Source organism: Quercus suber, unplaced genomic scaffold (assembly GCF_002906115.3).
Source record: "Quercus suber isolate HL8 unplaced genomic scaffold, Cork oak 2.0 scaffold_120, whole genome shotgun sequence".
Taxonomy (NCBI): domain Eukaryota; kingdom Viridiplantae; phylum Streptophyta; class Magnoliopsida; order Fagales; family Fagaceae; genus Quercus; species Quercus suber.
Window position 1 is genome coordinate 530592 of NW_027069585.1, and position 11439 is coordinate 542030.

Sequence of the window (11439 nt, forward strand, 5' to 3'; positions counted from 1 at the left end):
CACTTGAAACAAACAAAGCCTAAGTCCACTTTATTACACTCCTTTGGATATTTTTACTTAGGCCAACTCAATGGAGGCTAAAAGCCTAAAAGTGAACACTGATATCTTAAATGAACTCTTTTATATTTAAATATCATTTAAATGATATTTATTATTTAGTTAATATTTTATATTTAATTTTTTTTTAATTCATTATTCTTACTTTTCAGTATAAGTAATTCATTTATGGTGACCGCTTTGATATGAGATTTATGTTAATCCATACTTTTTTTTTTAATATAAATATATTTGTTGGCATTTCAACAAGATAATATAAAATGAGTACATGGTCTTATTATAATCAAATTGAAGGTCTTGTCCAGTGTTATTCAAGCATGATTTGGGCATTGGGCTGATCCGAAGTAAGCATGCACTCCGATAGCCATTGGACTTTTCCTTTGCTCCCAACATTGAGTTTTGGGCTAGCTCCAAAAATCATCTTTGCACAGAATCTCAAAAAACACCAATTAATAAAACTACTCAATTCATTTCGGCTTAGCATTGTCACCCCTAAATTGAATTCTAAATATAATAATTGAGTAAATAAAAGATATATAATGATTATATTAATAAATTCTTCATTGAAACTCATAAAAGTCTTTTAACCCTATTATCCAAAACAAAGGGAGAAAAAGTCTCTTTTCGCTTTATTTTTTGATACAAAATAGAATTTATACTTTAACTTAATTTAAGTTTATATGTATGTAAAGTTTCCTCCTAAAGACTTGAACCCCGGCCATTGTCCCCCACACTTTACAAGCACTTATTAAACGAGTTGAAATGGATTATATTGTGTCAATCCATTTATTAGGGTATGTTTGGTATGGTGTAATAGTTCTTGTAATGGAATAGTTATTTACGTATAATAGCAATTTGGTCATTTGGTTGCATTTTTATTACATAGATTAGTTATTACAAATGAATAACTTTTCTTTAAATTAAAGAATAGATATTTCTCTTCAAAACAGATATAATAATTATTCCTTAGTACTTATAATAGATTTTAAAATTAATATATTTTCAAACATATAATTTTTCCTTATACATCACCTTTTATAAGCTTTTTATATGTATCAACCAAACCTATGAACAATAATAGTTATTTCATTACAATATCTTCTATTCCTAGTAATAAATATTATTATTCTTAATGTAATCTTCATTCAGTGTACCAAACATGCCCTTAATAAATGGGTTATGTTAGAATTGAGAGGTTTTGACATGATTATTAAATGAGTTGGGCTAGGGTTGAGCTATATATATATATATATATTTATACAAGATAGAATTCTACTCTAACCTAATCTAAGTGTATATATGTGTGAAGCTTCCTCTTGGAGACTTGAACCCCGGCCTTTGCCCTCTACACTCCACAAACACTTATACTTGTAGAATGACCATCGCACTAAGGGTGTGCGGTGGTTATATACTTATACTTGTAGAATGATCATCGCACTAAAGGTGTGCAGTGGTTATATATTTTCAACTCACCTTACCATGATGCAAGAGGAACACAACCGCTATCAAATTGCCACCCTATTCAAATTCCCTCCACCCTCACTTGTTACAAGCCAGAGGAAGAAAAACAAAGTCCACATGTTTGGTCTCACTTTCATCTAAGCCAATAATTTTATTATACTCATCTTGAATCTATTGTTGACTTTACAAAACGCGACGCGTGAATCAACCATCAAAAGATTCTAACAATATGTTTAGAATAAGGACTATTGCACCATACAATTATCACACTATGTGAAATATAAAAGTTGATGGGATTTTATATTAAAAAAAATAATATAAAATAACTTTTTTTCCGTATTATCTTTTGGACAAAACTTATGTATAATATCTCAGGTGCTGTTCCTTAGGTTTCTCTTTTAAGATTCAATCATGTGACTACTTAATTAAAAAATACATTTTCATCCAATGAGAAAAAATTCACATGACATAATCTTAAAAAGAAAACCTGAGTTACAGCACTTAAATACTATACCTAAGTCTTGCTCTTATCTTTTACATCTTATATGGGTAATGGGTGTGGTAATTTCATGGTGTAAGCCCTAGCTACTAAACCGGATTTCAATGCATAAAGGAGGTTTGTTGTTTAGATTTATATGACTATGTCCACGAAGGTACTTATATTTTTTTTTTTTTTTTTTTTTTTAAATCTATATATTTCGAATCCAAAGCATCCTCTTTTTTTTTTTTTTCTCGGTCCATTTCTCTGAACTTTAATACAGTTGCAACTTACTACTGCCTAAGGCATTTTACATTCAATTTTTCCAAGTCTTTTGAGATATGGGGCAAGCACTAAGCATGTATTTAAATTCAAATTGTTCATCGAGGATTGAGCAAGATTTTCTAAACCACATTAATTTGGCAGATGACATTCAGCACCACACTTCCTTCACATGAGAACGGATCCGGGTAAAATCCATTCCCAGGTGGAGTGATATATCTCAATGATACTAAATACCTTCTATCATACGGTTATCAGCCTCAAGATCCACCATTGAATTAAATCTGAAAAAATTGTACATCATAGGTTTGTTGAAACTTGTGTTGGCCAATCTGTATGCAGCACAACATCTTGTTCATAAAGAAAAGTCTAGCACTCAATCCATGTATTCAGGAACAATGTCTATGTGTGACTAAATAATTAATTGAAAAAAAACTCATAATTCCCATATAATTATAGTCCTAAGTAGTCCTAACTCTATTCAGCCAAAAAAAAAAAAGTAGTCCTAACTCTCTTAACAAGAGGTGGCTTAGATTATTAATTTTTTTTTTTAAAGCAAGTCATTTGAAAATTCTCAAACACTATTGCTCTTCAAAGTCATTGTTGCGAATTATCTTCTTTTGATAAGCAGCGTTTGATTAGGAAAAAGAAAATTTAGCCAATGAAAGATCCTTCGTCCTTATTAGCTTGAGGGAGTTGTCAACTCTTACAGACGGCTACTTTCTTGACTTGTTCCAACACAAAGTTATGGTCATTTTGGAGTTTTACTTTTCTTTACAAAAAACGACATGACAAAGCATTCTTTGCAATCATTTCGATCACACACTACATGGTTGGAGTAGCAGCTAAAACTGCAAATACAATTAAATACAATGATAAAATAACATATCATTAGACATTAGGTATAAACCGTGGTTGTTTCAAATAGTATTGGACCTCGTTTAGTGCGTTGTTGAATGCATCAGCGTGGGGAGATGGAACTCCATGATGCCTGTGGGGGAGAGTTGCTTTGTCATTGTCCTTCCAAGTCATAATTAAACATTAATACCATTTCTCATACTTGACCTTGCTTATTCAAGAATTAATGCTTGCGGTGCCTCCAATAGTGTTTGAGAATTTTCAAAATGCTCTAGCAGATCAATAATTTTTGATCCACAATTGATCCAAAATTCTCAAACACTATTTCTCATACTTATGATTCATTATTTTTTTTGCAATATGTTGTGTTTTTTTTTTTTTTTTTTTCTCATTTTTAATTTTGGTCACTTTATTAAGATTTTTTTTTTTTGCTCTTTGAGTATTGAGTAATTACTCATAATTACATTAACTTAACATCAATGCCACTATAATAAACACAAAATTAAAATTTTCTGTTCCACTTTATACTCTATCAACTACAATATGACATATTTGGTTTTATTTCATTAAACTTTGGTTACTTTATAAGAAATAAAAAAGACATATAGTAGACTACAATTAATAGAGCATAAAGTGGAACACTCAAAAGTGAACAAGGTTATGGATTCCAGTTAGCTCAATTGGTAAAGTCTCTGATAGTTGAATAAGAGATTTAGGGTTCAATCGTCGCCTACACCAAAAACCGATTGGTGTCTTGGTATGATGATAAAGAGTTATTATCAAAACCGGACGCCATAGGTTGAAACTCTCTTAAAAAAAAAAAGTGAACGAGGTTTTATTCTTAAGCACATCTAACAAAATAAATAAATAAATAAAATTTATCCCACTAAAATTGTTCCACTTAAATTCCACTAGTTGCAATATAACACGTCCTAATTTTTCTTTTTTAAACTTCAATTACTTTGAAAAGAAAAAAAAAAACACATGACAAGATTACAATTAATGAAGCATATAATGGAATGCCCAAACGTTATTTTTTTTTTATATTTTTTTTTTATCTATTCGGTAAGTGTATTATGAATAAAAATATTGTGTCCACTTTAAGTGTTACATTTTATCTTCTAAAAAAAAGTATTACCTTTTATGCTTCATCAATTGTTTTGTCATGACAGGTGGCAATTCATGTTAAGAGCCATCATGTTTGTGTTGAATTGAGGTAAGGATTTCAAATATATGCGACTCAACACTTACTCAACCTAGTTGATAACTATGTCAAAATCTCTCAACTTCAACCCTAACATAACCTGTTTATAAAGCGGCTCAACACAAAACAACTTATGTCAACTCATTTAATTAACATGTGTTGGATGAGACCTAACCCATTTCTGTCCTTTTAAAAAATAACCCAAAATTATTAACATATTTTATATTTAGTCAACACATAGTTATAATAATTATTTACAAATTATTTTTTATAACAGCATCAATTGAAATACTAATAGCATTTCAAAATTTTCTTATTACAACCCAATTAAGTTCCACTCAAATTTAGAAACACATAACCTAAAAATAAAATGAAAAGATTTTTTTTTATTTATTTTATAAATATAGTTATGGGCAAATCGCCCTAGGGACTTTGGAGTTTCAATTAAGAATTTAGCAATTTAACCATTAAAATTATTTTAATTACTTAATTTTATGTTTAAAATTTAAATTTATGTTGGATAAAATGATATTTATTTATATGAATTACGTTATTTTAGATTGATTGTGGCTTACATGAATTGACAAATTTATTAATCGTGTTAAAGCAAGTCATTTCGCCTTTGACATGAACTCATTTATACTTAACACTAAACTACAAAAAAGTCATGTTGTGTTCTAAAACCGTGTTAAATTGGACACCCTATTCACGTGTTTATTTTTTTCTTTTTCTTTTTTCATGTTAAACTCGGTGCTTTATTTAGTTAGGAGGATGAAAAATTAGAAAAATCAAAATTTTCGTGTATTCATTTTTTTTTTCTTCTCTCTTTTCTCCTCAATTTGGTAGGGAAAAAAAATGGTGACCCGAGTGAAACCTTCATTTTCTTTTCTCTCCTCCGTTCACACCAACCAAACAAATAATAGTGTATGATTTAAGCATGCATATCATCTTCCATGCTCTCCCTAACGGATAAAGACGAATGCTATTAATTACCAGGTGCCACCTATCTTCTGTATCACACTCACATGTCCACGTCACGCAACGCACGTCTTTACCTTCTAGCAAATGAAAAATAACTTAGAAATACAGCCAAACGCAAAAGTCCTTTCTCTCTAAGAATCATAACAAGGGCAAAGGATCAAGGACTAAGGAGTGGACACCCACAACATTGTTACATAAATTGAGAGACCCGTCAGTTTTTTTTTCTTCTCTTTCACCTTCTCAGCTTCTATGAAGGCTCCTTCCAAGGTTCTGTGACATTATATATGTTACATACTTATAATAAAGCTCCTACTACCATGGTGGGTATTCACAGTGTTACTGTTTACCACTATGGCAGAGGCACAAGACCACTACTTCATGTAAATGGAAATGGTTCCTGATTTCTTTTGGGTGTAAATGAGTATTTTTGGTTGAAAGGATGTGAACTTCGTAAAATCTGGTAGAATCTTTCAGCTTTAGTCGGCCCCAACAATACACCAAGAGGCTATGAAAAGCTTTTTCCATCATCTATTATTCCTAGTGGTTAGGCAGGTAGAGTGGTGTCACACAAAGTCCAGAAGGTAGGTGTAGATATGGGAAACCTTTCTATTCAACAGGAACAGTGACACAAAACATAATTAGTTTACCCCCTAGAAAGAGAAATTATAAAATGTCAAAGGGATACCCTTTCCTAATCCCAAACTATTCAATGAATTTACTTAGGCAAAGGACAACTTTGTATAAGTTTTTGGCTGGAACCAGGAATTGGGTAATGTTCTTAACCTTTATCTGCTGAGTGCTGGAAAAGCTTATTGGGTGTAAAAACAGAAAAGAGACAGACAGCATCCTTGACCTCAAAGCAAGACCAAAAACAAGGGGTACAAAAGTAAATTCACATTCATTGACCTGGTATAATTATAATAATGTGAAAACGAAAAGAGGAACCCATTGAGAAAAAACACCACCATCACAAAACCAAACCCAAAGCCTAAAAATAGGGGGTACTACCAAAAAAACAAAAGAGCAACTGCAACAGCACGCATCAGATACATATATCATTAACAGGCTATCATTCATGCCCATTTAACTCTCTCTGCTTTTTTTCAGCCAAGTCCTCAACTTTCTCTCTCTAAAAGACTCTTATCTCTATCTCTATCTCTCTCTAACACACAGGCCAACAACACATACAAAGAAAGAAGAAACATGGAAAATCCACGCACCCTCACCTCCCTATCAAAAAACAAAGGAAGAGTCCACACCACCCAACTCTCTCTCTCTTCTCTCTCTCTTCAATGGCCCAGCTGGACCAAAATTTATGTAGAAGAAAAACAAAAAAGAAAGAAAGAAAGAATGGGAAAGAAAAGAAAGAGAAGATAGATTTAGATGTCTTCAAATGTCCTCCAACCAAACCCACCTCACATACTCACTCTCTTTCATAAAAAAAAAAAACCATGTTGCCAACAATACCCTTCTGCAACCCCCCAAAAAATCCCCATCTTCATCACTGTCTCTCAAAAGAACATTATTTTTCACCGAGTTATGTGGGCTTTTTTGGGTTTCTTTGTCTAGGTCAGAGTTTTCACAGAGAAAACAGGGAAAGCAAGAACCTTCTCACCTCTTCCCTTCTTTCTATATCTTTCTCTTTCTTATTTGTCTTTCTTGTTTCTTTCTCTCTTATCTTTCTTCCTATCCTTCTCTCTTTCTTTCTCTCTTTCAAAGTTTCATTCTCTATCATCTCTCTCTCTCTCTCTCTCTCTCTCTCTCTTTCTTTTTTTTCATTACCCATCTTCTCTCTGTTTTTCTCTCTCCCTCTCTGTTTTCTCTTTCTTTAGTTTTTGGCTCTTGGCTTTTGGGTTGATCTGATGAAGAAGATGAAGATGAAGATGAAAGGGGTTGTTGCAAAGGAGTCTTCTCCATATGTTGTGGGTGAGGACCCAAGAACCAGGTTGAGGCATCAGAGTCTCTTACTGGACTTTGAAGAGCTACAGAGGGTAAGTTCTTTTGTGGGTTTCCATGGATTTGTAATTTCTTTTGGGGTTTCGACAGATCTGATGTTTTGTTTGATATTCTGAAGGTTTAGTGTTTTCTTCTTCTTCTGGTTTTATGGTTCTCTTTGATTTGGCTTTTTTTTTTAATGGTGTTTGGTTGCTTAGAAAATCGAGTGCATGAAAGAGAAAATTAATATTTTGGATCTTATTTTTGATTTTGTAGTTTTAAACTTTTGATTCCAGGAAGCAAAAGATCTTGACTAAGCAAAGCCAAAAAAATTGATTTCTTTTTGTGTGTTAAAACTATTGGTTTTAAAATTTTATTTGCTTGATTTTCTTACCCTATCCTCAGTTTAATTGCTAAGAAAATTTGATAAAAGAAGAAGTGGAATTGAAGTTTTATATAACATTTTTCCTGTTGGTATGTCTGGTTTTTTTTTTTTTCAAATATAATTAGCAACCCATCAACATTCCTAATACAATTTTCTTTTCTTGGGTGTTCATATTGCTATCTTCTTTGTATTCCAATCTTTCCCATCATCCTAACTGATCAAAGGGAGGTTTTTTTTTTTTTTTTTTTTTTTTTTTTTTTTAAGTATTTAGTACTCATGTGAGTTCAATCTGTTATTCCCTGGCTTGGCACCTTTGTTGTTGTTGTTGCTGACTTTTTGTTGTTTTTTGTTTTTGATGAATGAGTTTTGGCTGAGGGGAGGGAGAGATTCTATCTTCTGGTTATTGTATTTGTTTATTGGCAGTCCTTTTACATTGATTATACGCTTTAGATTCCCGTAAAATTCTTATATAGTGTAGAAGGTTCAACTTTATTTTGTAGGTTTTTCTTTGTATTTTCTGAGAAAATTGCCTTGGGGTTTTCCTTGGAAATTTTTTTTGCCCCTACATCTGTTTGTGTTTTCCTCTTGCTAACTTGATTAGATATTTCTTGTTGGGTTTATGAGCTCTTGGCTACTGTGAATTATGTATGGCTTTTATTTTCTTGAGATAGCCAGATATGGGAATATATATAATATTGAAGCATATTTCAGGAAACGGAAGCCATGAAGAATAAACTGCAGATGATGAAACAGAAAAAATTGACTCTCTCAACGGAAGTCCGGTATGAATTGTGCCTTTTCAAATTTTGTAAATTGGGATAATGTACAATCATTTATCCAAGAAGGTAATAACTGGGGCCACATTTTAATATCTCTTTAATTGTAGATTTTTGAGGAAACGATACAAATACTTGATTACAAACCAGTCTCCAAAACCACAGCCAAAGCAAGATTTTGTGCAGCCACAGAAATTTGATACACGAAATAATGGTGCTACAAAGGGAAAGAAATACAGTAAAAAAGAAGCGGCATTGCGACACCCAGTTCTAATTTCTGATTTAAACCGAAAGGAAAGGATTTACAATGGAGGAGAAGCCACCTTGAGGAAACCTGCTTCAATTTTTGACTTAAACCAGAAGGTTAGGGCTTTCAATGCAAAGGAAGCTGGTTTACCAACTTCTGCGCTAAAATTTGACCTGAACCAGAAGGAAAGGATCTATAGTGGAAAAGATGCCGCTAAGCGAAACAGTACTCCAGTTTTCGACTTGAACCAGATTTCGGTAACTATTTAGCAACCATTGTGAATGATGGGCTTTTAAGTTATAGCATTTGCTATTTCTGTGAGCTAATGGCTTCTGTTGATTTTGTTTTACTGTAGACAGAGGAAGAGGAAATACAGGCTGATTGTGAGCCATTGAGAACAGAGGAGTCAAAGAAAAGTTTACTTAGAAGTGGAAGTGATGAGCAACTCAATGATATGAAGATATCAATTTGTAGGAATGTCGGAAGTGGGTCGAATCGAGCAGGAAAACGGAAGATTTCATGGCAAGATCAGGTGGCTTTAAGAGTTTGAGATGTTTCTTCAATTGCAATTGAAGATCCTATACTTTCTTGGGGGTAAAAAAAAATGTTGCTATATCTTGTTGTGTACTTAAAATCTTCTTTTTTTCTTTTGTAGTTTTGTTGGGGTTCTTCCCTCCAGTGTAAAGTCGAAATAGTTTTATATATATTGAACATATAGATGAAACAATGGAATTGATGCTCAGGAATCGAATAGGTGTTGACATATCTTTGAACATCTCTTTTATTATTCTTTTCCTCCAATTAGTTTATGAATGCATGTGGCTTCTAAAAGGAACTTGCAACTCAATTCATTCTGAGAGGGTGGGCTCTGGGTATTTGCAGATGGTCTCAAGTCTCAACATCCATGTTACAACAAATAATTTGACGTGAAACTTGGACACAGTTTCTTAGTAGTTGTATTGTAGCTTGTTGTATTGTAGGTTCTTAATTAAATTTACGATGTGACTACATTGGCTAATGTATTAGGATAGATGTTTTCTTCACCGAACGACAATTAATTCAAGGCATATGGTTGAATTTAATTGTGAAACTTAAGGTGTAGCATATTAGAAAAAGTTTTATCCATTTATGTTGAAACAATGTCTACACCATTTGTTTAACCTCCGTAATCGTGATCATGTAACATGAATGTTCTCTCCCTTGCTGTTAAAATAGCACTATAATTTTGTTGGGGTATTTTCTTTTTTATTCTATCTAAAACATAAAACCCCTCTGCCAATTATGGCTGTGACAAAATAATCTCTTACCTCCCCAAGAAACAAAGATGATTAATTTGGGCTTGGGTGGGAACTGCCACTTTTTTTTTTTTTTGGGGGGGGCTGTTACATTTCCAACTATTTCTAGAGGATAGTAGTAATGTACAAAGTAATTGTTAATACATATTGTTAGTTGTTGGTTTGAAAGGAAGGAAAGCAACGGCCACTAAGTAGATGAATGTTTGTTTTCTTGGTGGAAACAAATGGAGTAATAATGTTGCTTCTTCTTATTCTTTGGCTACTCCTAGTAACGTTGTTTTCAGCTTACGTAGGGAACTACCACTTTTATGATACTTTGCTGTTAGGCGATTGGAAATTGTTTTGTGGAAAAAGGATGGGAAAGCAAAGGCCACTACTAACCAGGTCGATGTTAGTAAGTCTTGCGGTGGAAAATGAATCGGAGAATATTAATATTGGTAGTTATGGTTCAAATGATATCTAATTTATCAAAAGCAGTTGACGCTGTAGATTGTAATCGATGTATACAGTATACTAAAAGCAGTGTTAATGATTATTTTTATAAGAAAATAAAGTTACATTAATCACAATCTCCTGCTTATAAAATTTGTTATGGTTGTATATTATTATGTGGCTATTTGTTTGGCATTAGCTTATAAGTTCGGTTTTTTATTTTTTTAGTTTTTGATTTATTTTTTTTAAAAATTTTTACATATAGTTTTTTAAAGCCTCATTTTTTCCAGCATTTTTTTTTTCACTCTTTAATTTTTTTTTTTTTTTCCAGATACAAGCACACTTTAACACGCTTTTAACAAAAAAATTTCGGCAAAAAAATTAAATAAACTATTCATATGAACTTACAGCAGAGGTAATGAACCACCCTGGACTCTTTTTTCTTTTTCTTTTTTCTTTTTTTGCCTTTTTTATTTTGCAAAAAGACCCCAAATCTATAGTCTCTTGTGATCCCATCAGCAGCCTAATGATAATGATATGTCATGTGGGGGCAAAGAAATATTTACTTTATAGCATTAAGAAATTGATGCACTTTGACAAGTCACATATTAGTGGCCTTGACTATAGTGGACAGAAGACTTCACATCATCCTCATCGCCGGCAACTAAATTCAGCTCTTTGTTTATTGGGAAATTTACTATTAACAAAAAAATCCCAAGTTTACAGCCTCGTAACGTTGAGCAGCTAATTGTAAACAAACAAAAAGACTAACCAGAAAACAATTAGTACTTTTTCATTACAAAACAACTGTAGGGCTATAACATTTTTCATAACTGTTTTCTGTGCAATAATGTGTAAAGAAAGTGGCATTAGTGATAGACTTCAGTGAAAGTAATGTTCCAATTACAATAGGTCATGTCCAATAATGGTGAAAAATGTTATATCCCTAGCATTACTTTTGTCTATTTAATGCATACGGATCCCTGATCCCATAGGTTGGCTACCAATTCAAGCAAGCTTGTCAGCAAATCAACTGGCCTATTTTTAG

General features: G+C 32.5%; 1 protein-coding gene across 1 annotated transcript; it reads left to right on the forward strand.

Annotated features, from left to right (window-relative positions):
* The first annotated feature begins 6338 nt into the window (after positions 1 to 6338).
* On the forward strand, positions 6339 to 9429 carry LOC112025122 (uncharacterized). The gene is made up of 4 exons (XM_024057787.2): positions 6339 to 7312; positions 8353 to 8423; positions 8528 to 8921; positions 9020 to 9429. Exons 1-4 carry the CDS (start codon positions 7184 to 7186, stop codon positions 9212 to 9214), a joined length of 789 nt encoding a protein of 262 aa, XP_023913555.1. The 5' UTR covers positions 6339 to 7183; the 3' UTR covers positions 9215 to 9429.
* The last annotated feature ends 2010 nt before the right edge of the window (positions 9430 to 11439 follow it).

Bases quoted from the DNA above. Each gene is read 5' to 3' on its own strand.
- LOC112025122 (XM_024057787.2), top strand. From the start codon at position 7,184: ATGAAGAAGATGAAGATGAAGATGAAAGGGGTTGTTGCAAAGGAGTCT. The intron at 7,313-8,352 runs GTAAGTTCTTTT...AGCATATTTCAG, and splicing joins ACTTTGAAGAGCTACAGAGG to GAAACGGAAGCCATGAAGAA. The intron at 8,424-8,527 runs GTATGAATTGTG...CTTTAATTGTAG, and splicing joins ACTCTCTCAACGGAAGTCCG to ATTTTTGAGGAAACGATACA.